The sequence below is a fragment of the Oncorhynchus keta genome, chromosome 35, assembly GCF_023373465.1.
Source record: "Oncorhynchus keta strain PuntledgeMale-10-30-2019 chromosome 35, Oket_V2, whole genome shotgun sequence".
Lineage (NCBI taxonomy): Eukaryota > Metazoa > Chordata > Actinopteri > Salmoniformes > Salmonidae > Oncorhynchus > Oncorhynchus keta.
In genome coordinates this window covers 15,613,215-15,639,760 of record NC_068455.1, presented here as the reverse complement: position 1 = coordinate 15,639,760, position 26,546 = coordinate 15,613,215, and the positions used below count along the sequence as shown (strand labels likewise).

The 26,546-nt window shown below is 47.2% G+C and overlaps 1 protein-coding gene across 8 annotated transcripts in view; it reads right to left on the bottom strand.

Moving 5' to 3' along the window:
* The window catches only part of gphna (gephyrin a), a 136,542-nt gene extending 111,452 nt beyond the window's left edge, over positions 1–25,090 (bottom strand). For 2 of the 8 annotated variants that reach the window (XM_052496639.1, XM_052496641.1), the window contains exon 1: positions 24,886–25,079. In XM_052496639.1, coding sequence (XP_052352599.1) covers positions 24,886–24,949 — 64 coding nt within the window. In that variant the 5' untranslated portion in view covers positions 24,950–25,079. Of the gene's footprint in view, positions 1–24,885 lie in introns of all 8 variants that reach the window. The other 6 variants (XM_052496637.1, XM_052496636.1, XM_052496640.1 and 3 more) reach the window with 5 other exon arrangements.
* Between the last annotated feature and the right edge of the window lie 1,456 nt (positions 25,091–26,546).

The following is a 26,546-nucleotide window of genomic DNA, read 5'->3' as shown; positions in this document are numbered from 1 at the left end:
CCCTAGTGCCTGGTCACACCTCCATCCCTAGTGCCTGGTCACACCTCCATCCCTAGTGCCTGGTCACACCCCATCCCTAGTGCCTGGTCACACCCCCATCCCTAGTGCCTGGTCACACCCCCATCCCTAGTGCCTGGTCACACCTCCATCCCTAGTGCCTGGTCACACCTCCATCCCTAGTGCCTGGTCACACCCCCATCCCTAGTGCCTGGTCACACCCCCATCCCTAGTGCCTGGTCACACCTCCATCCCTAGTGCCTGGTCACACCTCCATCCCTAGTGCCTGGCCACACCTCCATCCCTAGTGCCTGGCCACACCTCCATCCCTAGTGCCTGGCCACACCTCCATCCCTAGTGCCTGGCCACACCTCCATCCCTAGTGCCTGGTCACACCCCCATCCCTGGCCACACCCCCATCCCTAGTGCCTGGCCACACCCTCATCCCTAGTGCCTGGCCACAACCCCATCCCTAGTGCCTGGCCACACCCCCATCACTAGTGCCTGGCCACACCCCCATCACTAGTGCCTGGCCACACCCCCATCACTAGTGCCTGGTCACACCCCATCCCTAGTGCCTGGTCACACCTCCATCCCTAGTGCCTGGTCACACCTCCATCCCTAGTGCCTGGTCACACTCCCATCCCTAGTGCCTGGCCACACCCCTATCCCTAGTGCCTGGTCACACCTCCATCCCTAGTGCCTGGTCACACCTCCATCCCTAGTGCCTGGCCACACCTGCATCCCTAGTGCCTGGCCACACCTCCATCCCTAGTGCCTGGCCACACCTCCATCCCTAGTGCCTGGCCACACCCCATCCCTGGCCACACCCCATACCTGGCCACACCCCCACCCCCATCCCTGGCCACACCCCCATCCCTAGTGCCTGGCCACACCCTCATCCCTAGTGCCTGGCCACACCCTCATCCCTAGTGCCTGGCCACACCCTCATCCCTAGTGCCTGGTCACACCCTCATCCCTAGTGCCTGGCCACACCCTCATCCCTAGTGCCTGGTCACACCCTCATCCCTAGTGCCTGGCCACACCCTCATCCCTAGTGCCTGTGTTATTGATGGCCAAAAACAGGACCATTTTGTTTCTCTCAGTAGCTTACGCACTTAAATATACACAAAAAATAATTGTGTTAATGATGGCGGAATGATTGATTTACAAGTTTTCAGTATATGTTTTTTCAAGATGAGAAGAGAATCGTCCAGCCCATTGTGTATCTCACGACACCCCAAACAGTATATGCCATGTCTTGAAATACAGTTGAATTTAGAAGTTTACATACACCTTAGCCAAATACATTTACACTTAATCTTAGTAGAAATTCCCTGTCTTAGTTCAGTTAGGATCACCAATATATTTTCAGAATGTGACATGTCAGAATAATAGAGAACATGATTTATTTCAGTTTTTATTTCTTTCATCACATTCCCAGTGGGTCAGAAGTTTACATACACTAAATTAATATTTGGTAGCATTGCCATTAAATTGTTTAACTTGGTCAAACATTTCAGGTAGCCTTCCACAAGCTTCCCACAAAATGTTGGGTGAATTTTGGCCCATTCCTCCTGACAAAGCTGGTGTAACTGGGTCAGGTTTGTAGGCCTCCTTGCTCGCACACACGTCCAGTTCTGCCCACAAATGTTCTATAGGATTGAGGTCAGGGCTTTGTGATGGCCACTCCAATACCTTGATTTTGTTGTCCTTAAGCCATTTTGACACAACTTTGGAAGTATGCTTGGGGTCAGATTAATTTGGAAGACCCATTTGTGACCACGCTTTAACTCAGTTTTAAAATGTATGCCAATCAAAAAACATTTATTTCAAAGTTTAACAAACCATACAACTCTATGCACAGGGACTACTTTTAACAATTTACACTGAACATTTTACAAAACGACATTTACTGGAAGAACTGCAGATGTAAACTTTGGTAACAGAATGATGATAACATCTCTGTTAAATATCTGTTCCCAATTTAGATTCACAGACACATTGGGCCACATGGAAAACTAAAGGCACAGCAACTGAAATTGACTTAATAACAGGAAATACATTTATTTCCATGACATAATTTAAAGAGTAGTTTCAAAATGTAGATTTGAAATCTCCTGGACACCAGAGCAACCTCGAGGGAATCATATTTGGGTCAGAAAATAATGTTCATATGGATGGGTAAGATATACAAAACCTTGTAGAGAGAATATCCAACTGACAATCTCTTAGAAAATAATATAAACTATTGGAACAACGACTTTAAAATAACTGATGTTAGCATGGAGGGAAAGTTGTAGCATAACTAACGAAAATTACAAATGTGTGCTTAATCCATATAAACTCAAGTATAGTTTTTCCTTACCACCTAACCACTGTGCGTCTGCATTGCTTGCTGCATTGCTTGCTGTTTGGGGTTTTAGGCTGGGTTTCTGTATAGCACTTTGTAAAAAGGTCTTTATAAATCAATTTGATTAATTGATTATACAAGTGTCAAAATTCACATTCGACAGCACAACGGCAGTCATGTCTCAAGTGTAAAATGTATAATGATTCAATAAGCCATGCTCTCAGGGAATTCTACGAAGTCCAGAAGTTGTGGGCGGAGCTAGAAAGAATATTACAATGTTAACATACAGTGCCTTGCGAAAGTATTTGGCCCCCTTGAACTTTGCGACCTTTTGCCACATTTCAGGCTTCAAACATAAATATATAAACCTGTATTTTTTTGTGAAGAATCAACAACAAATGGGACACAATCACGAAGTGGAACGACATTTATTGGATATTTCAAACTTTTTTAACAAATCAAAAACTGAAAAATTGGGCGTGCAAAATGATTCAGCCCCTTTACTTTCAGTGCAGCAAACTCTCTCCAGAAGTTCAGTGAGGATCTCTGAATGATCCAATGTTGACCTAAATGACTAATGATGATAAATACAATCCACCTGTGTGTAATCAAGTCTCCGTATAAATGCACCTGCACTATGATAGTCTCAGACGTCCGTTAAAAGCGCAGAGAGCATCATGAAGAACAAGGAACACACCAGGCAGTGCCTCTTTGCTTGACATCATGGGAAAATCAAAAGAAATCAGCCAGACCTCAGAAAAAAACATTGTAGACCTCCACAAGTCTGGGTCATCCTTCGGAGCATTTCCAAACCCCAAGAATTTACCACGTCCACCTGTACAAACAATAGTACGCAAGTATGAACTTAATGGGACCACGCAGCCATCATACCGCTCAGGAAGGAGATGCATTCTGTCTCCTAGAGATGAACGTACTTTGGTGCGAAAAGTGCAAATCAATCCCAGAACAACAGCAAAGGACCTTGTGGAGATTCTGGAGGAAACGGGTACAGGTATATCCACAGTAAAACGAGTCCTATATCGACATAATCTGAAAGGCCGTTCAGCAACGAAGAAGCCACTGCTCCAAAAACAGCCAGACAACGGTTTGCAACTGCACATGGGGATAAACATATTTTTTGGAGAAAGGTCCTTTAGTGTGATGAAACAAAAATAGAACTGTTTGGCCATAATGACCATCATTACGATTGGAGGAAAAAGGGGGGGGCTTGCAAGCCGAAGAACACCATCCCAACCATGAAACACGGGGGTGGCAGCATCATGTTGTGGGGGTGCTTTGCTGCAGGAGGGACTGGTGCACTTCACAAAATAGATTGCATCATGAGGACAGAAAATTATGTGGATATATTGAAGCAACATCTCAAGACATCAGTCAGGAAGTTAATTATGGCTGCGATCCCCGTACAGGGACCAACATCAGGGGAAATTTCAGAGTGACAACTAAAAATACAATTGTAACATCAAACATTCTTGAAAATGCAAGTGTCTTCCACCCTTCAAAAGATTAGAATATTGGTAATCAAACTACGTTTTCCCATTTAAAATAACTATTACAGAGAACAAATCCCATGCTTTTGTTTGAGAAGAGCAATCAAGAACATGACAGTTTTTACACATTCACATCTGAAGGTAAAATTATGACTTTACATTCTGATATCTTGCTCTTATTTATCTTCCTGAGTGACCCATTCATCAAATGAAGTGCCGTTTTCTTTGATAAAATCAATTTTTATAGCCCCAGTCTCAATCCCATTACTATACCCCAGCCCGTCTCAATCCCAGCCCTATACCCCAGCCCCAGTCTCAATCTCAGCTCTATACCCCAGCCCCAGTCTCAATCCCAGCCCCAGTCTCAATCCCAGCCCCAGTTTCAATCCCAGCCCTATACCCTAGCCCCAGTCTCAATCCCAGCCCTATACCCCAGCCCTATATCCCAGCCCCAGTCTCTATCCCAGCCCCAGTCTCAATCCCAGCCCAATACCCCAGGCCCAGGCCTATACCCCAGGCCCAGGCCTATACCCCAGCCCCAGGCCTATACCCCAGCCCCAGGCCTATACCCCAGCCCCAGGCCCATACCCCAGCCCCAGGCCTATACCCCAGCCCCAGGCCTATACCCCAGCCCCAGGCCTATACCCCAGCCCCAGGCCCAGGCCTATACCCCAGCCCCAGGCCTATACCCCAGCCCCAGGCCCATACCCCAGGCCCAGGCCTATACCCCAGCCCCAGGCCCAGGCCTATACCCCAGCCCCAGGCCCATACCCCAGCCCCAGGCCCAGGCCTATACCCCAGCCCCAAGCCCAGGCCTATACCCCAGCCCCAGGCCCAGGCCTATACCCCAGCCCCAGGCCCAGGCCTATACCCCAGCCCCCAGGTCGATTCTTCATTCATTTGAAGTGGGAGGATCAAAACGAGGTGATAGTTATATAAGACACAGAGGATGATTCTCTCTCTCTCTACCTGCTAGGAAATACAAGCTGGCTGGGGGAGAACATAATACTATTAGAAAGAGAGAATGAGAGAGTGAGGAAGGGGGAGGGAAAGAGAGAGATTAGACCAACCTCTGGAATATCCACTACCCTGCAATGCAGCTGTTCCCCCTCTCTCTTTACATCTCTCTCTCTCTCTATGTGTATTTTCCCACCCTCCATCTCAGTGACTCTCATTCTGACCTGAGTATAACCACCACAGCCAGGACAGCCATACCATATATTAAACATCACTGAATTATCTTGGCAAATGAGAAATGCTAACTAAAAGGGATATAAACATATGTGTCCAACATTTGAGAGAAATAAGCTTTTCGTGTGCATGGAACATTTCTGGAATCTTTTATTTCAGCTCATGAAACATGGGACCAACACCTTACATGTTGCGTTTATATATTTGTTCAGTATAATATTATCTCCTGCAGAACAAAGCAGTTCTTGCAGTGAAATGATAAATCAAATGTACATGTTTAAATCGGGAACAGGAGAGGAGAAATATGATTTATTTATTTCAGCATCTTGATAGAATGAATGAGCAGTTGGGGACTGTCTGTAAAGGTGCTATGTTTATCAGCATAATAAAAGCTGATATTATTTCAACCACATAACATATGTATTTAAGCCAAAGTGAAATGCTATCAGAAATATGTTGGGCTGTTCTCACAGCTTTTAATTCCATTAAAACCGGTCAAAGTGATGTAATGTGGACATTTTGCATGGAAAATCTGTCCCATTTAAAAAATATATAATTGCATTTTCTCCCTGGTCCCTAAACATCTTCGCTGTGCGAGAGAAGCAGAGCATTCATTTTACTGACTTATGTTATGACATTTTCTGGTGAGCAAGGGTTTATTTATTCTTCCAGGTCAACAAGTAATGTAGCTAGGCTAATTTATAAACAAGTTGACCAACAAATAGCCTAGCAAAATGTCAGAAATTAGAAGCAGGAACACATCTATATGGAACAAAAATATAAAACGCAACATGTAATGTAGTGAGTTGCACTGCATGAAGCAAATGGTGCTCACACCAGATACTGACTGGTTTTCTGATCCACACCTCTACCTTTTTATGAAGGTATCTGTGACCAACAGAAGCATATGTGTATTCCCAGTCATGTGACATCCATAGATTAGGGCCTAATGCATTTATTTAAATTGACAGATTTTCTTAAATGAACTGTAACTCAGTACAATCTTTGAAATTGTTGCATGTTGCATTTATATTTTTTGTTCAGTATGAATTAGGTTAAAAAAATAATATCCTGTACCCCCTGTAAAACAAACAAAATGTACAGTGCATCTGACTGTAGAACACATGAACTATAATAGTGGATTAGGGTTGGGTGCAGGCATCAGTTGCAGATGGGTTATTAGCAATTATGGGCAGGTGCGGGTGAACAAACAGCTGACCCGTGCATCACTAACACACACACACAACATAGATACATTCTACACTACTGATGACAGAGAGGGAGAAAGCTAGAGAGAGATGTTTTATTGTAGACAGAGATGGTGAAAAAGAGAGAGAGAGAAAGAGCGAAAGCGCAATCACCTGGAATTTCTTCATTTTAATTAGTTTGAAATAATTACATTATGCAGCAGCAGAGTCCTGGGGTTGCATCCCAAATGGTACCCTATCCTCTATATAGTGCACTACTTTTGACCAGAGTCTTATGGGCCCGGGGCAAAAGTAGTGCACTACATAGGGAATAGGGTGCTATTGGGACATAGAAAAGAGTCCTGGAGTCTTGCAGTAACAGCTCTATGTAAAGGGCATCTCCTCCTTTATTGAGGTTTTATAAATATTGAATAGATGCTTCTTACTAATAAAACAGCTCAATGCAGAATTTGAGGGGGAAAAAATGAGGTTTACGGGAAAAGAAATTTGGAGAGATCATTAATACATTTTTTCCTTGAAACTACTGTGCTGATCCATCCAAAAAAAAATATGTATATAAAAATCTAACTTTCATTAAATCACACATGTAAGATACTAAATTAAAGCTACACTCGTTGCGAATCCAGCCAACATGTCAGATTTTAAAAAGGCTTTTCAGCAAAAGCATAAGAAGCTATTATATGATAGCACAATAGTAAACAAAGAGTAGCATATTTCAACCCTGCAGGCGCTACACAAAACGCAGAAATAAAATAAAAACATGCATTACATTTGACAAGCTTCTTTTGTTGGCACTCCAATATGTCCCATAAACATCACAATTGGTACTTTTGTTCAATTAATTCCGTCCATATATGTCCAAATGTCCATTTATTTGACGCGCTTGACACAGAAAAAAACAGCTTCCAAAAAACGCAACGTCACTACAAAATATTTCAAAAGTTGCCTATAAACTTTGCCAAAATATTTCAAACTACTTTTGTAATACAACTTTAGGTATTTTTAAACATTAATAATCTATCAAATTGTAGACGGGTCTATCTGTGTTCAATACAGGAAGACAACAAACCATGCTACTTTTCACGTCTTGCGGACTCTCAACAGTATTTTTTTTTTGATACCCAAAGTAAAACAAATTCAAAACCAAATAGCTAAATTATACATACTATGACCATCTTAAAAACATTCTTTTTTTTAACTTATAACCCCCCCACCCCCACGTCTTACATGCTGACCACACCACTCGAGTCGTGTGCGAGAGCTTTGCAAAATACATTTAAACATACGTTATTCAATTATTGCACCCATGCTGCTCGCTCGCGCCAACGAGCGTCTGCGTTGCCAAGCACTAAAATAGAAGTCAGTTGTATTTGTGACGCTGAATGCGGTGCAAGTCCTGCCTCTCCCATCTCCTCATTGGTTTATAAAAGCAGATACCCACGTGCCATCTCCTGATTGGTTATAACCACGTGGGTGATTGAAAGATCACACAATGACCGAACAAACTGAGTTTAACTATGATGGCGGCAGGTAGCCTAGTGGTTAGAGCGTTGGACTAGTAACCGAAAGGTTGAAAGATCGAATCCCCGAGATGACAAGGTAAAAATCTGTCGTTCTGCCCCTGAACAAGGCAGTTACACCCACTGTTCCTAGGCCGTCACTGACAATAAGAATAGCAAGCTAGCTAGCTAATTTGCCATAAATGTTTAATGCTTTTTGAACTGTCCCCAAATTAATATAATTGTTTCAAAGTTTTTGATATTTCAACCTGCGTGTCGTGATCGTGTTTGGTGTGGGGGGACAAAATCAATTTGCGCAAGATGGCACACAGCGGATTGGGTACGATGTTAGACTCCGGAGATTAAGTCTAGGAAGAGGAAGACACACTGAATGTCACCAGGGCCCCAGAGTGGCTTAGCGGCCTAAGGCACCGCATCTCAGTGCAAGAGGTGTCACTACATACAGCCTGGATTCGAACCAAGGTGCATCACAACAGACCATGATTGGGAGTTCCATACGGCGGTGAAAAATTGGCCCAGCGTCGTCCGGGTTTGGCCGGTGTAGACCGTCATTGTAAATAAACATGTGTTCTTCACTGACTTGCCTAGTTAAATAAATGTTCCATTTGTTGTTGTTTTTTTAAACCTATGAATCCCCTGTGATGCCGACTATGGTCAGGATAAATGTGTCAGTGCTTTTACCCTGCTGAAGTAGACCGGCTGTAGATGTGCTTAATTAACAGGCCCACAACCACTCTGTCACTGCTGCTTACTGTCTCTCAGTAAACAGGATGTAATTCCCATTGCATGTCATTCCCGTAACTCTGCGGCACTAAAGACTAAACAGGCTAAGAGACTAGACTTGTCACTGCCACATCACATATCTCCATACATTAATTGGCTGCCTGGCAGCCCTGCAGATAGCAAAAGGCCAAGGGATACATTACAGTAACTACAGCACTAAACAGGCTGACAGCATGTCATTCCAGTAGCCCTGCCGTACTAAACCTGTCTCATACCTCCTATAGGCTATACTGTATGTGCTGACATGCAGATGGCAAAATGCCAAGGGATGCATACTATAATGTAATCTCTATTCAACATAATCTGATCATCTCATTCATAGAAGGGTGATTGGTGGGCTGAAAGTACGGATGTGTCCCAAATGGCACTCCTATTCCCTTCATATACACAAGCAGGGAACACGGTAGCATTTGGGATGGAAGCCTATGTATGTCAGTCTGTTACTATAGAAATGTCATGTGTCCCTGCTGCTTGCATGAGTGCAATTGTGTGTGCACTAAGACCACACTCAACAAGCTGTATAGGGCTATAAGAAAACAAGATACCACACTCAACAAGCTGTATAGGGCTATAAGAAAACAAGATACCACACTCAACAAGCTGTATAGGGCTATAAGAAAACAAGATACCACACTCAACAAGCTGTATAGGGCTATAAGAAAACAAGATACCACACTCAACAAGCTGTATAGGGCTATAAGAAAACAAGATACCACACTCAACAAGCTGTATAGGGCTATAAGAAAACAAGATACCACACTCAACAAGCTGTATAGGGCTATAAGAAAACAAGATACCACACTCAACAAGCTGTATCTATAAGAAAACAAGCTGTATAGGGCTATAAGAAAACAAGATACCACACTCAAAAGCTGTATAGGGCTATAAGAAAACAAGATACCACACTCAACAAGCTGTATAGGGCTATAAGATAACAAGATACCACACTCAACAAGCTGTATAGGGCTATAAGATAACAAGATACCACACTCAAAGCTGTATAGGGCTATAAGAAAACAAGAAAATGCTCATCTAGGAGATAGAGTTCCTAGTGGTCAGTGATTTTAATGCAGGGAAACTGAAATCCATTTGACCTAATTGATAGCAACATGTCACCTATGTCACTAGAGGCTAAAACACTCTAGATCCCCATTCCTCCACAGAGAGACGCATACAAAGCTCTCCCTCGCCCTCCATTTGGCAAATCTGACCATAACGTCATCCTCCTGATTCCTGCTCTTACAGGAAGTACCAGTGACACGCTCAATACGGAAGTAGTCTGATGAAGCGGATGCTAAGCTACAGGACTGTTTCACAGCACAACAGGTGTGGACTAATAGTGAAATACTTCCTCACAGGCACTTCCCAACAATGCAGAGAAAGAGAATAGAAAAGTAAAACAAGTAATAATAAAAGTAACAATAGAAACAATGAGTAATGATAACTTCACTATATACAAGGGGTGCGGGTACTTTAGATAACCTGTCAGGCAGAGTGAGCTTGCATCTCCCAAACAGCTGGTGCGTGGAGCGAAAACCGACAGCAGTAGGAGAGATGTTCCAAGTTATGATATCTACTAGAAAATGCTAAGGCAAGAATGGGTATGAAAACCAGGAATTCAACAAATTCAAAGTCTTGGTTGAATATTTGCCATGCGGAATTGAGTCATCATGGAATAGCCTCCCTTAAAAATCAGACATTTCCTCTAGGCTCTTAAGTCCTTGAAAAGTTATTGAAGTCATGATGGCCGATTAAGATGTTCTACTGCTCCAATATAATTATTCTGTAATATCATTTCTGACCAGTTTTAATGAGAGATGTCGTCGCTGTCGTTTGTTTCCCGCCATTTCAATTGAAGGGGGTTGAATGTTCGCTTCAACTTTCTATGACGTTACAAGCTTGGCACACCTGTTGAGTTTCTCCCATTCTTCTCTGCAGATCCTCTCAAGCTGTGTCAGGGTAGATGGGGAGCGTTGCTGCACAGCTATAATTCAAGTCCAGGTTCTAGCTGGGCCACTCAAGGACATTCAGAGACTTGTCCTAAAGCCACTCTTGCATCGTCTTGGCTGTGTGCTTAGGGTCGTGTCCTGTTGGAAGGTAAACCTTCGCCCCAGTCTGAGGTCCTGAGTGCTCTGGAGCAGGTTTTCATCAAGGATGTCTCATTCATGATGGTTCATTTTTGCCTCGATTCTGACTAGTCTCCCAGTCCCTGCCACTGAAAAACATCCCCACAGCATGATGCTGCCACCACCATGCTTCACCGTAGGGATGGTGCCAGGTTTCCTCCAGACGAGAGGCTTGGCATTCAGGCCAAAGAGTTCAATTTTGGTTTCATCAGACCAGACCATCTTGTTTCTCATGGTCTTTAGGTGCCTTTAGGTGCCTTCTGGCAAACTCTAAGCAGGCTGTCATGTGCCTTTTACTGAGGAGTGGCTTTCGTCTGGCCACTCTACCATAAAGACCTGATTGGTGGATTGCTGCAGAGATGGTTGCCCTTCTAGAAGTTTCTCCCATCTCCACAGAGGAATTCTAGAGCTCTGTCAGAGTGACCATTGGGTTCTTGGTCACCTCCCTGACCAAGGCCCTTCTACCCAGATTGCTCAGTTTTGATGGGAAGCCAGCTCTAGGATGAGTCATGGTGGTTCCAGACTTCTTCCATTTAAGAATGATGGAAGCCACTGTGTTCTTGGGGATCTTCAATGCTGCGGAAATGTTTTGGTACCCTTCCCCAGATCTGTGCCTGGACACAATCCTGTCTCGGAGCTGTGCCTGGACACAATCCTGTGTCGGAGCTCTATAGACAATTCCTTCGACCTCATGGCTTGGTTTTAGCTCTGACGTGCACTGTCAACTGTGGGACCTTATATAGACAGGTGTGAACCAACTTTGCAAACATTTCTAAAAACCTGGTTTCACTTTCAATTATGACAACGTTAATTAATAACTTTGTCATTAATTAGTGCGACCAAATCATGTGCTGGTGCCACCAACTGAAAAAGTGTAGAACCCTACAGGGTCTCGGCAGCATCAAGTCAGAAGGAAACATACTCTCCACATGGTCCAGTGTTCAGCTCAGTGCTCTACTCTCACCACATTAGTCATGTTGAATGAAAAACTCATTATATACAGTACAGCTAAAGCATATCTGACTGTGACCTCGTCCTACTTCCCCCATCCATAACGGTTTAGTAATAATAATAAACAGGGGTATTACTAAACTCTGTGTGTGTGTGTGTGTGTGTGTGTGTGTGTGTGTGTGTGTGTGGTGTGTGTGTGTGTGTGTGTGTGTGTGTGTGTGTGTGTGTGTGTGTGTGTGTGTGTGTGAGGGAGGGAGGGAGGGAGGGAGGGAGGGAGGGAGGGAGGGAGGGAGGGAGGGAGGGAGGGGGGATTTAAAGCAGAGGAAAGAAGCAGCAGAAAACAGAAGAATTCTTCTTTCCTTGCTTCAATCATCATCATTATCACACACACACCCACACTTCCTGTATGGAGAGAAGTCAGCTCATTGGGTTGGAGGATATAGATTAAGGCTGGCTGAGGATTTTGACCCCGATGCTCTTTTTGTTGTTTCTCTCCTCACTGTGTGTGTGTGTGTGTGTGTGTAACCTGTGTCGATGGGCAACCGGAGGGTGCATGTGACGCATCTAGTACAGTAGTGCCGGGGTAGAGGTTAGTTGCTTGCCTGCTTACCACATGCTTGCATACTCTTGCTTACAGCTCGCTGCCACCGTCTAGCCCTTGTGGTGAATTGGGGAGCAGCTTCATGTACAAGTCTCCCCTTGCCGGTACAAACCCTCTCCATAACCAAGACTCCTGTCGGGCCTCCTCGCAGCAGCACACGTTAACTGGTTGTCTTCAAACCCCAGGCTAACCCGGCAGGCGATCTTAGAGCAGCAGTGGGCCCCAGAGATGTGTCTGTACGGCAGGGGATCTTAGAGCAGCAGTGGGCCCCAGAGATGTGTCTGTACGGCAGGGGATCTCGGAGCGGCAGTAGGCCCCAGACATGTGTCTGTACGGCAGGGGATCTTAGAGCAGCAGTGGGCCCCAGAGATGTGCCTGTACGGCAGGGGATCTCGGAGCGGCAGTAGGCCCCAGACATGTGTCTGTACGGCAGGGGATCTTAGAGCAGCAGTGGGCCCCAGAGATGTGCCTGTACGGCAGGGGATCTCGGAGCGGCAGTAGGCCCCAGAGATGTGTCTGTACGGCAGGGGATCTCGGAGCGGCAGTAGGCCCCAGAGATGTGCCTGTACGGCAGGGGATCTTAGAGCAGCAGTGGGCCCCAGAGATGTGCCTGTACAGCAGGGGATCTTAGAGCAGCAGTGGGCCCCAGAGATGTGCCTGTACAGCAGGGGATCTTAGAGCAGCAGTGGGCCCCAGAGATGTGCCTGTACGGCAGGGGATCTTAGAGCAGCAGTGGGCCCCAGAGATGTGCCTGTACGGCAGGGGATCTTAGAGCAGCAGTGGGCCCCAGAGATGTGCCTGTACGGCAGGGGATCTTAGAGCAGCAGTGGGCCCCAGAGATGTGCCTGTACGGCAGGGGATCTTAGAGCAGCAGTGGGCCCCAGAGATGTGCCTGTACAGCAGGGGATCTTAGAGCAGCAGTGGGCCCCAGAGATGCGTCTGTACAGGTTCACCTCTGTGTGGACACGTCCTGGCAGCCATCAGCCACTCTCTCGCTATCTTGTGGGTTCGTCTGGTACGACAAAGGCTAGGGGAGCACACCCTGAGAGAAAAGCAGCGCGCGGTAGGCAGACGCCGACAGACTGGGGTTCAGGAAGCCTCCTGCAGTGGAAGATACTGGGTTTCCCCCCTTGCCACTGGAATTTCAACCTTCCTACAGTGAAGTAGTGCTGTTGGGGATTGCGCAGCCTCAGCAGAACTTTAAATAACTTCCTTTGCGCAGGTATCCACTTCTGACCTCGGTGAAGTCAATCAATCGGAAACCGGACTAAAGTCTAGCGCAGGCACAGGGCTATTAGGGGCTATTAGGGTCGCCAGCAGGCACAGGGCTATTAGGGTCGCCAGCAGGCACAGGGCTATTAGGGTCGCCAGCAGGCACAGGGCTATTATGGTCGCCAGCAGGCACAGGGCTATTATGGTCGCCAGCAGGCACAGGGCTATTATGGTCGCCAGCAGGCACAGGGCTATTATGGTCGCCAGCAGGCACAGGGCTATTATGGTCGCCAGCAGGCACAGGGCTATTATGGTCGCCAGCAGGCACAGGGCTATTATGGTCGCCAGCAGGCACAGGGCTATTATGGTCGCCAGCAGGCACAGGGCTATTATGGTCGCCAGCAGGCACAGGGCTATTATGGTCGCCAGCAGGCACAGGGCTATTATGGTCGCCAGCAGGCACAGGGCTATTATGGTCGCCAGCAGGCACAGGGCTATTATGGTCGCCAGCAGGCACAGGGCTATTCTGGTCGCCAGCAGGCACAGGGCTATTCTGGTCGCCAGCAGGCACAGGGCTATTCTGGTCGCCAGCAGGCACAGGGCTATTCTGGTCGCCAGCAGGCACAGGGCTATTCTGGTCGCCAGCAGGCACAGGGCTATTATGGTCGCCAGCAGGCACAGGGCTATTATGGTCGCCAGCAGGCACAGGGCTATTATGGTCGCCAGCAGGCACAGGGCTATTCTGGTCGCCAGCAGGCACAGGGCTATTCTGGTCGCCAGCAGGCACAGGGCTATTATGGTCGCCAGCAGGCACAGGGCTATTATGGTCGCCAGCAGTTGGGACTTGAGTGGCAGCTGCTCTCTGCAAACCCGTGTGACTGAACAGTTATCTACCCAGCCTCACTGAAACACCTGTCGGCACAAGTGAAAGACTCATGTCTCTCTGTATCCTCCTAGCCAAGATACGTTATGCTGCTCTTCTCAACGTTACCATCTGAAAATGAGGCAAAGCACTGCTTCTATCAGAATTCTGACAGCATCACAAAATTACTGGACACAAAGCGCACAGGACAGCCCCACATCTGCTACCCTCAGCAAGCAAAAGCATGCATCGTGCAAGGAAGTGCAAACAACCTTGTATACTCTGCAGAACGAATGGTGGATGAATAAGGCACAGGAAATACAAATTGAAAAACGACAACTCAACTAAAGCTATATATGGCCCTAAAAGTCGCTCCATCACCCCCATGAAAACAGCTGATGGCACTAACAACATCCCAGCAGAGATACTTAAGAAGGTAGGTTACTTAAGCAAAAGAACGCTCCAACAGTACATCACTGAGGTTTGGGACTGGGAGATCGTCCCCCAACAGTGGCGGGATGCAAACATTGTCACCATCTATAAGAACAAGGGTGACAAGTCCATCTGCAGCAACAGCCGAGGGATATCCACTCTGGCTGTTGCCGGCAAGGTCCAGTCCCATGTGATGCTACACAGGCTGGTAAACAACATCACAGAGGAACTGCTGCCAGAGTCCAAATGCGGCTTCAGAGTCGACATGATATTCACGGCAAGGCAACTCCAGAAGAAGTACGGTGAACATCAGGACCTTTCCAAGGCCTTCGGCACAGAGCAGGGAACTACTATGGGGCATTCTACTCAAATGTGTCTGTCCAGACAATTTTGTTAACATCCTTAGCCGGTTCCATGATGGGATGATGGCTTGGGTGGCCATAGAAGGGTAGGAGTCAATTCCCTTTGGAGTAAGCATCAGTGTGATGCAGGGGTGTGTGCTGGCACCTGTAATCTAACATCTTCCTCTTATTTGTCACCCAACTTCCCCCACAAGGAGCATGAGGAAAGCAGCGGGGTTGCGATGGACTTCAGGCTGGATGGTTAACCTACTCAGCAACAGGAGGCTCCAAGCAATCACCAAGGTTTTGACGGAGCGGGTTCTTGAGCTGCAGTATGCTGATGACTGCGCTCGTGGCCTACACTCCGGAAGACCTTCAGTCTGTCATTGTAGCGGCTGTGATGGTCTATAGCAGGATGGGACTGTCTATCAACACCACCAAGACAGAGGTGGTTTGACAGAGATGGTTTGCCAATGGAGATCCAGGCCTCCACCCACCACGCCTGTCTTCCCCATTGAACACAAATTACAGGCAATCGTCTTGTCCTTAAAATACCTGGGAAGCATCCTCTCGGAGGACTGCAGCATCGTCCTCAAAAATCAAATTAGGATCAAGCATCAGCTGCCTTTGGGAAACTCAGACGCGGGGTCTTCCAAAACAGGGATCGCCACCTCCACACCAACGTCTCCGTCTATCAAGCCATCTGCATCACACTTCTTTACAGCTGCGAAGCCTGGGTCACTTAGAAAGCTACGTGACTGACTGCTCACTACACCACAGAGGAGTGGACCTCCAGGGTAACAGAAAGCTACGTGACTGCTCACTACACCACAAAGGAGTGGACCTCCAGGGTAACAGAAAGCTACTTGACTGTGACTGCTCACTACACCACAGAGGAGTGGACCTCCATGGTAACAGAAAGCTACGTGACTGACTGCTCACTACACCACAGAGGAGTGGACCTCCAGGGTAACAGAAAGCTACGTGACTGCTCACTACACCACAGAGGAGTGGACCTCCAGGGTAACAGAAAGCTACTTGACTGTGACTGCTCACTACACCACAGAGGAGTGGACCTCCAGGGTAACAGAAAGCTACGTGACTGTTCACTACACCACAGAGGAGTGGACCTCCAGGGTAACAGAAAGCTACGTGACTGCTCACTACACCACAGAGGAGTGGACCTCCAGGGTAACAGAAAGCTATGTGACTGTTCACTACACCATAGAGGAGTGGACCTCCAGGGTAACAGAAAGCTACATGACTGCTCACTACACCACAGAGGAGTGGACCTCCAGGGTAACAGAAAGCTACGTGACTGTTCACTACACCACAGAGGAGTGGACCTCCAGGGTAACAGAAAGCTACGTGACTGCTCACTACACCACAGAGGAGTGGACCTCCAGGGTAACAGAAAGCTACTTGACTGTGACTGCTCACTACACCACAGAGGAGTGGACCTCCAGGGTAACAGAAAGCTACTTGACTGGGACTGCTCACTACACCACAGAGGAGTGGACCTCCAGGGTAACAGAAAGCTACATGACTGTGACTGCTCACTACACCACAGAGGAGTGGACCTCCAGGGTAACAGAAAGCTACATGACTGTGACTGCTCACTACACCACAGAGGAGTGGACCTCCAGGGTAACAGAAAGCTACATGACTGTGACTGCTCACTACACCACAGAGGAGTGGACCTCCAGGGTAACAGAAAGCTACATGACTGTGACTGCTCACTACACCACAGAGGAGTGGACCTCCAGGGTAACAGAAAGCTACATGACTGTGACTGCTCACTACACCACAGAGGACTGGAGCTCCAGGGTAACAGAAGGCTACGTGACTGACTGCTCACTACACCACAGAGGAGTGGGAGATGTGAAGTCCGGTGCTACAGACACACCCCCTCTATGAGAGTAACACGGGCACAACTCTGGCGCAGGTACTGCTTGGATCAGTAGCAGAGTGGAAGCTAGAGAGGCCCAATAACCATATCCCAATCACCACAGATAATGCCAAGAACCATGTAAATGCAGTGATAGAGGCTGGACTGGGGCCACAGGTAGCTTGCTTTGCACTTGTGATCAATTTAGGATCCCAAAGGAGAATCTCAGGTAACCAGATGGACCGCCTCCTTGGGAGGATCAGGAAGGTGGTTTCCTTTTTCCACCGAAGAACAACAGCCACTCATGTGCTTAAGACCAAGCAGGAAATGTTACAGCTACCGACCCACAAGCTCATACACCATGTCACAACAACATGGAACTTCACTTTGACATGTTGGAGCTCTATCTTGAGCAGCAGACAGCTGTACACTCTGCACTGACAGACAAGACCCTGAAAAAACAAAGACATCGTCACCTTGTCTGTTGATGACGTGAAAGTGGCAGAGGAGGTCCTCCAGGTGTTCAAACCCCTCAAAACAGTTAAACCTACTGAGCACTGAAACTGCACCGTCTGTGTCCATGATCCTACCTCTGAAAACAAGGATTCTGCAATCCATGGCCCCAAGTGAGGAAGACAGCACCATCACTAGAGATGTCATGGCTGCCATTAGAGAGGCCCTGAACCCCAGATAACCCCTAATGTACAGGACTACCTTCATAGATCTATTGCACTGGATCCAAGGTTCAAGTCCCTGCCTGTTCGAGTCCCTGCCTGTTCGAGTCCCTGCCTGTTCGAGTCCCTGCCTGTTCGAGTCCCTGCCTGTTCCGAGTCCCTGCCTGTTCCGAGTCCCTGCCTGTTCCGAGTCCCTGCCTGTTCCGAGTCCCTGCCTGTTCCGAGTCCCTGCCTGTTCCGAGTCCCTGCCTGTTCCGAGTCCCTGCCTGTTCCGAGTCCCTGCCTGTTCCGAGTCCCTGCCTGTTCCGAGTCCCTGCCTGTTCCGAGTCCCTGCCTGTTCCGAGTCCCTGCCTGTTCCGAGTCCCTGCCTGTTCCGAGTCCCTGCCTGTTCCGAGTCCCTGCCTGTTCCGAGTCCCTGCCTGTTCCGAGTCCCTGCTTGGTCGAGTCCCTGCCTGGTCGAGTCCCTGCCTGGTCGAGTCCCTGCACTATGCCGGAGCACAAACAGTGATGTCACCACTGAGATTGTGGCCACTGAAGAGGTAAAAAAAAAATAAGTCAATAACTTCAATAATAAATATAGTGCAGTCTAATGTTAATCTATGCATACAGTCCTCCCGACTGTATGTAATGATACCTAAGATTACCTGGGGTACCAATGTAAGAAATAACACAAAAAAAAACGAAATACTGCATAGTTTCCTAGGAACGCGAAGCGAGGTGGCCATCTCTGTCGGCGCCGGAAGTAGAAACATGACCGAATACAAACAGTGTAGCTACTCCCTCTGCAAGGCAATCAAACAAGCTAAGTGTCAGTATAGAGACAAAGTAGAGTCGCAATTCAACGGCTCAGACACAAGAGGTATGTGGCAGGTTCTACAGTCAATCATGGATCCAGGATGTCTTGCTCCCAGACAGACTCGCTTTGAGGACAATACAGTGACACGGCCCGCTAACAAAACCTGCGGGTTCTCCTTCACTGCAGCCGACGTGAGTAAAACATTTAAACGTGTTAACCCTCGCAAGGCTGCAGGCCCAAACGGCATCCCCAGCCCCGTCCTCAGAGCATGCGCAGACCAACTGGCTGGTGTGTTTACGGACATATTCAATCAATCCTTATCCCAGTCTTCTGTTCCAACATGCTTCAAGAGGGCGACCATTGTTCCTGTTCCCAAGAAAGCTAAGGTAACTGAGCTAAACGGCTACTTCCCTGTAGCACTCACTTCAGTCATCATGAAGTGCTTTGAGAGACTAGTCAAGGACCATATCACCTCCAGCATACCTGACACCTTAGACCCACTCCAATTTGCTTACCGCCCCAATAGGTCCACAGACGACACAATCGCAACCACACTGCACACTGCCCTAACCCATCTGGAAGACCTATGTGAGAATGCTGTTCATCGACTACAGCTCAGCATTTAACACCATAGTACCCTCCAAACTCATCCTGTCGGGCTGTATCACCGCCTGTTACGACAACTGCTCCGCCCACAACCGTAAGGCTCTCCAGAGGGTAGAGAGGTCTGCACAACGCATCTCCGGGGGCAAACTACCTGCCCTCCAGGACACCTACACCACCCAATGCCACAGGAAGGCCAAAAAGATCATCAAGGACAACAACCACCCGGGCCACTGCCTGTTCACCCCGCTATCATCCAGAAGGTGAGGTCAGTACAGGTGCATCAAAGCAGGGGCCGAGAGATTGAAAAACAGCTTCTATCTCAAGGCCATCAGACTGTTAAACAGCCACCACTAACATTGAGTGGCTGCTGCCAACATACTGACTCAAATCTCTAGCCACTTAATAATTACATATTGGATGTAATAAATGTATCACTAGTCACTTTAAACAATGCTACTTTATATAATGTTTACATACCCTACATTACTCATCTCATATGTATATACTGTACTCTATACCATCTACTGCATCTTGCCTATGCCGCACGGCCATTGCTCATCCATATATTTATATGTACATATTCTTATTCATTCCTTTACACTTGTGTGTATAAGGTAGTTTTTGTGAAATTGTTAGATTACTTGTTAGATATTACTGCATGGTCGGGACTAGAAGCACAAGCATTTCGCTACACTCACATGTGCATGTGACAAATAAAATTTGATTTACATATAAAGTGGGTAAAACAGTATGAAACATTATTAAAGTGACCAGTGTTCAATGACTATGGGGCATGAGTTCCAGATGGAATTAGCTGTCTGCCTTCCTTCACTGACAACCAGGTCTTATAGGTGTTACAGATACAATATCTGACAACAGATCAGCCAACAAAAGGCTTTAGAGAGGTTTTACACAATAATTACAGATCTGTGGAGTGTTGAATATCCAAACAGACAAGATGCCACACACGTCCTCTCACCTCTTCGACACGTCCTCTTCGACACGTCCTCTTCGACACGTCCTCTCCGACACGTCCTCTCCGACACGTCCTCTCCGACACGTCCTCTCCGACACGTCCTCTCCGACACGTCCTCTCCGACACGTCCTCTCCGACACGTCCTCTCCGACCTCCTCTCGACACGTCCTCTTCGACACGTCCTCTTCGACACGTCCTCTCACCTCTTCGACACGTCCTCTCCGACACGTCCTCTCCGACACGTCCTCTTCGACACGTCCTCTTCGACACGTCCTCTTCGACACGCCCTCCTCACCTCTTCGACACGTCCCTTCGACACGTCCTCTCCGTCCTCTTCGACACGTCCTCTTCGACACGCCCTCTTCGACACGTCCTCTTCACGTCCTCTTCGACACGTCCTCTCACCTCTTCGACACGTCCTCTTCGACACGTCCTCTCACCTCTTCGACACGTCCTCTCCGACACGTCCTCTTCGACACGTCCTCTTCGACACGCCCTCTCACCTCTCCGACACGTCCTCTTCGACACGTCCTCATTGACACGTCCTCTCACCTCTTCGACACGTCCTCTTCGACACGTCCTCTCCGACACTCCTCTCCGACACGTCCTCTCCGACACGTCCTCTCCGACACGTCCTCTCCGACACGTCCTCTCCGACACGTCCTCTCCGACACGTCCTCTTCGACACGTCCTCTCCGACACGTCCTCTTCGACACTCCTCTCCGACACGTCCTCTCCGACACGTCCTCTCCGACCGTCCTCTCCGACACGTCCTCTTCGACACGTCCTCTTCGACACGTCCTCTCCGACACGTCCTCTCCGACACGTCCTCTCAACTCTTCGACACGTCCTCTCACCTCATCGACACGTCCTCTCACCTCTTAAACACGTCATCTCACCTCATCGACATATGTAAACATTATTAAAGTGACCAGTGTTCAATGACTATGGGGCATGAGTTCCAGATCTATGGGGCATGAGTTCCACGTCCTCTTCGACACGTCCTCTTCGACACGTCCTCTCACCTCTTCGACACGTCCTCTTCGACACGTCCTCTTCGACACGTCCTCTCACCTCTTCGACACGTCCTCTTCGACACGTCCTCTTCGACACGTCCTCTTCGACACGTCCTCTCACCTCTTCGACACGTCCTCTCACCTCATCGACACGTCCTCTCACCTCATCGACACGTCCTCTCACCTCTTCGACACGTCCTCTCACCTCATCGACACGTCCTCTCACCTCTTCGACACGTCCTCTCACCTCTTCGACACGTCCTCTCACCTCATCGACACGTCCTCTTCGACACGTCCTCTCACCTCTTCGACACGTCCTCTCACCTCATCGACACGTCCTCTCACCTCATCGACACGTCCTCTTCGACACGTCCTCTCACCTCTTCGACACGTCCTCTCACCTCATCGACACGTCCTCTCACCTCTTCGACACGTCCTCTCACCTCTTCGACACGCCCTCTCACCTCTTCGACACGTCCTCTCACCTCATCGACACGTCCTCTCACCTCTTCGACACGTCCTCTCACCTCTTCGACACGTCCCTCTCACCTTTTCGACACGTCCTCTCACCTCATCGACACGTCCTCTCACCTCATCGACACGTCCTCTCACCTCATCGACACGTCCTTCTCACCTCATCGACACGTCCTCTTCGACACGTCCTCTCACCTCTTCGACACGTCCTCTCACCTCATCGACACGTCCTCTCACCTCATCGACACGTCCTCTTCGACACGTCCTCTTCGACACGTCCTCTCACCTCTTCCGTCCTCTTCGACACGTCCCTCGACACTCCCTTCGACACGTCCCTTCGACACTCCCTTCGACACGTCCTCTTCGACACGTCCTCTTCGACACGTCCTCTTCGACACGTCCTCTTCGACACGTCCTCTTCGACACGTCCTCTTCGACACGTCCTCTTCGACACGTCCTCTTCGACACGTCCTCTTCGACACGTCCTCTCACCTCTTCGACACGTCCTCTCACCTCTTCGACACGTCCTCTCACCTCTTCGACACGTTCAAACTTCTTTCATTGCTGGCAGACAGACTTGGGTTGGTTGTTCAAGGTCATTTGTCTGAAAAGTCTCAAGCTAATAGTCTTTGTAAAAGGTTGAACGCAGACAAAACTCTTCTGCTACTTACACACATAGGAGATATGGTGATATCAACACGCAACTGAGGCTGTTATGCAAAGGCAGGCGGGGGGAGAGAAAGCGGAGACTGAGCATGTAGCATAGCATCATGTTGTGATCAGTGCTTTGAACAGCAAAGAGACAGGGGCTGTCAGGCAGACGGTCTACTCTACTCATCCTGGAAGAATCTTTGATGCCAAACGCAGCTCCTTCAGATGGAACGTTAAGAACCAGAAGACTTTTTGAAAGGTTTTTATTTTCTGTTTCTCACACCAAGTTGTTTTTTTATTTTGTTTATTAAGGATAATACAGCCACAAAATTCTAAATAACTCAGACACACTGCATTTTCACTCGCTGGACTATAGGAGGCTAAACATAAAATATGACAGACAGATCGGGTGGACAGGACAGACAGAGACAGATCGGGTGATGCTCAGATCAGAAGGACAGACAGACCGTCGAACAGAACACAATTTCTTAGGCTACAACTAAAGTCCCATCACATACTGCATATCCCTGACCAACACAAATGAAGCACACCAATCACATTAAACACACACACACCTGCAAGGACATTAGCATAGCTGCCACTACACACACACACACACACACAGACACAGACACAGACACAGACACACACACACACACACACACACCTGACAAGGCCCATTATCATAGCTGCCAGCCACCTAGACACACAGCAGGTTTTGGTTTCAATACACCACAGGAGCTGTCTCTGGCACAGTTAAACACAGAGATACTGTACTGTCAGGCTGGTAGGATATATGGTGCTTTCACCTGCCCAATACACACAGACAAGCCCAATAACACACACTTTGTAATAATAAGTCATAGTCATAGTAAATTCTTATTTTAAAACCCAGGACTACTGTATGTCTAATTGAGAACATACAGTAGACAGACTATACTAATACAGTAACATCAGAAGCCCCGGCCACACACACAGTTCTGACAGGCTCAGTTTGCCTGTTATAGAAATGGGTAAGAAAATGTGTAGTCTGCCACTGAACCCTCCCATTGGCATTTCCCAGCGAGAGGCTTCACAGAGGGAATCCTGAGATCTATGTTTGAGGAAAGACCATACGGAGAGCAGACAGGACCGATGGCGTTTAATGTTGGGAGAAAACAGCCCTTTTAGCTAAGAGCTAGTGTTCACCTCTTCAAGTAGGCTTGTAGACACTATCACTAACATTAGTCATCAACAGTAAAATACTGACGTACTAGTCAAATTAGTCACCTATATTAGTATTTTCTATTTGCATACAAAATCCAATCTTAACAGCTCATAATAACTGCAAGACTCATTGGACTGTCTGAAGGTCAAAGGTGAAACCAATGTATTTCAGTCTCTCTGAAGCAGACATGTTGGGGGGGGGGGCAGTATTTAGGCTTGCAAATGGTCAAGCACTGCTTACTTTCCACAGCTACGCATCTGCTTCAGCAAGATGTCATACATAAAGCTGAAGAACTCTTTCGACTGAAGGTAGAAAGAGTACCTATGCCTAATGATGAACGCTGCTAAAAGAGCGGTAGCGGTACATGTCATTTGGGAAAACCCTACGCCCCACCCATCGTATCACAATCAAAAAAATCCTTAGATATTTCTTGAATAAACCGCTGCCCTGATACGCTCCATTTCAGCACCACAATTCAATGGACAGCGCCTAACCTGAATCTTGAGGGCGGGGTGGGGTGCTCGTGTGTGATAGCAATCTGACTACCGCGGAGGACTATAGTTAAGAACGTGTGTGTGTGTCACGAAGCATGACACGCACGTTCGTTTTGTGCACAGGGGCAGTGGAATGCCAATGTTGTCCAACGGAGTCATCTTTTACCTATTATTCTTGCCATATAAAGAGGGTCTGGTGAGTGGGACAGGGATAGCAAGCTCAGTAGCCAGAGTCTTGCCTTCGGATATTTTTTTTTAAAAAAGCGATTATACTCCACGGCTGGCTATAGGGACTACAGCTGCACCAAAATACAGCTCCATTTTGTCATGCATCCAAATTAAATCTATTTCAGTCATCTGTATTGTTTGGTGGGGCTATATATAACTATCAAACCGAATGAAAATGACACGCTCGAGAACAAACTACGTCGCAACCTTCCCACACTACAACTGATGCAATCTATCTGAAATATTAGCTTATTTTCCATATGAATAGCAATAATAACTTGGCAAACACATAATTCTGTAACAGTATAGCTTAGCAATCATGCTGAAAATAAGCTAATGTAAGAATTCATTCTCATATATGCAGATCTCATATTCGAGTCCGTGACACTGGCATAACCTGGCTCGTGCTGCTCTGCTTTGCCAGGCTAGTTGCTTTTACCTTGCGTACAATACATGAATTATTCAAATCACTAAACAGTTTTCACCTTCATGGATATATCGTGTTTCTTGCGTATGAAAACCACTGAAAGGATGCACATTTTAGAATATATACAGAGACAAACCTTTGTAAATCACCAGCGATACAGAAGTCAAGAACACGGTCAAGCAATGAGTGGCAGCAAGTTAACCGTTTGACAGGCTCGAGAAGCCGATACAAGATAGCCACAGCTCAGCTAGCCTGCTGGCCACAACCCGGTGGAGAGCAAGACAGCAAAGACAATCATATACAATTGACACACAAGGGTAGCCGGAGGTGGCAACAAACGTTTTAGACAGATTTGGAAATTACCCGTTAGAATTCCAACTCGTATTTGGTGGTCGTGGTTGGTTAAAATCATCCCTTCCGACGCCATGTTTACCACCGCTCTCGCCAGTACTGAGGATCCAAAGATAATCAATGGCAGAGCGCATCGAACGAGGGGGAGGCGGATGGAGGAATATCAGAGAGGAAAAGGCAATGCGAGAGGATTTACTCCACCCAAAATCTGTCCTCGTGAGATAAGCCTTTTTTTGTATGGAGGTCTATGAGAGTGTCGAATTACGACAGACTTATTTGATCGAATAAATGTTTTGTAATGTTTAGCCTGTTACAAATGTACTGGCGTAAGTGGATGCACGTGGCATTCCGGCAACTTTAAGTATGCCTGTTGTCTGCCCTCACGTTGGCTAGAACTGTCCCACCTGATCTCGCCTGTCTTCCATCGTTGAAGACAATATTTCCACTGTTAGAGGGGTTACTCGAATATCTTGTCAATATAAGATATACTTTTTGGGAACATAATGGGAGCTAGGCTAGAGAAGCCGAGCTCAGATCATGCAGAAGGACGATGTTCATAAACACATTTATATTTAGAATCAACCCTGTTCTTTACTGTGCGTGGGCAGTCAGAAAGGACTCTTTGTACAGATATGTGAATGCATGCATTCCTGTGGAAACCCTTACAAGTAGTCTGGATCCAAAATGGGAGGTGCTTACAGGCCTACTGCCCATAATTGAATTATCGTAGTGGTGTCTTCTTTGCATGTAGGTCTACTGTCTCTTCTAAGATGCCCAGGTTTTTAGTACTTGCTCTGTAACCTCAACATCGCTGGTTAAAGCTCCGTGACGGAGCTGTTCACTCTCAGTCGCTACATTAGTGGCAGAAGTGGGATTGTCCCAGTGGTTTTTGGGCATTTGTGTGGGACACCTCTAAAATTGCTAAATAATAAGAATCTAAATACTATTTCGTCACACTTTATTTGGATAGTCTGTATACGAGCTGTTGATAATCAACTGCTTGCTATGGTTAGGTTAGAGTTAGGGCTAAGGTAAGGGTTAAGTTCAGGGTTAAGGTTAGGGTTAGTAGATAGTTGAAATGTTACTGATCGTCTGTAGATAGTCGATTTGTAGATGCTTATCAGACTATCCAAATATCAATCATATGTATTGATAAAGCCCTTTTTACATCAGCAGATGTCACAAAGTGCTATACAAAAACCCAGCCTGAAACCCCAAACAGCAAGCAATGCAGATGTAGAAGCACGATGGCTAGGAAAAACTCTAGAAAGGCAGGAACCCAGGAAGACACGTAGAGAGGAACCAGGCTCTGAGGGGTGGCCAGTCATCTTCTGGCTGTGCTGGGTGGAGATTATGACCATTTAAGGCCAGAGTGTTCTTTAAGATGTTCTAACGTTCATAGATGACAAAATAAAGTGTTACCTACTGTTTTATACCATGCTGTAATATAAAGTGTTACTGTAATAAGATTAATGGATTCTCAGAAGGAAAATACAGCCATTAGTATGACCTCCTTGATGCTGCCGCCAAAAAACAGGTCATTTAAGATGGGTCAACCTGATTATAGATCAGACCAGTGAGCCTCTATGGTGGCTACTCCTGTTCAGGCCCCAGATCAACAGATGGGACTAATAGAGACAGTCTGGAGAGAAGCAAGGGTCTTTAGTCTGTTA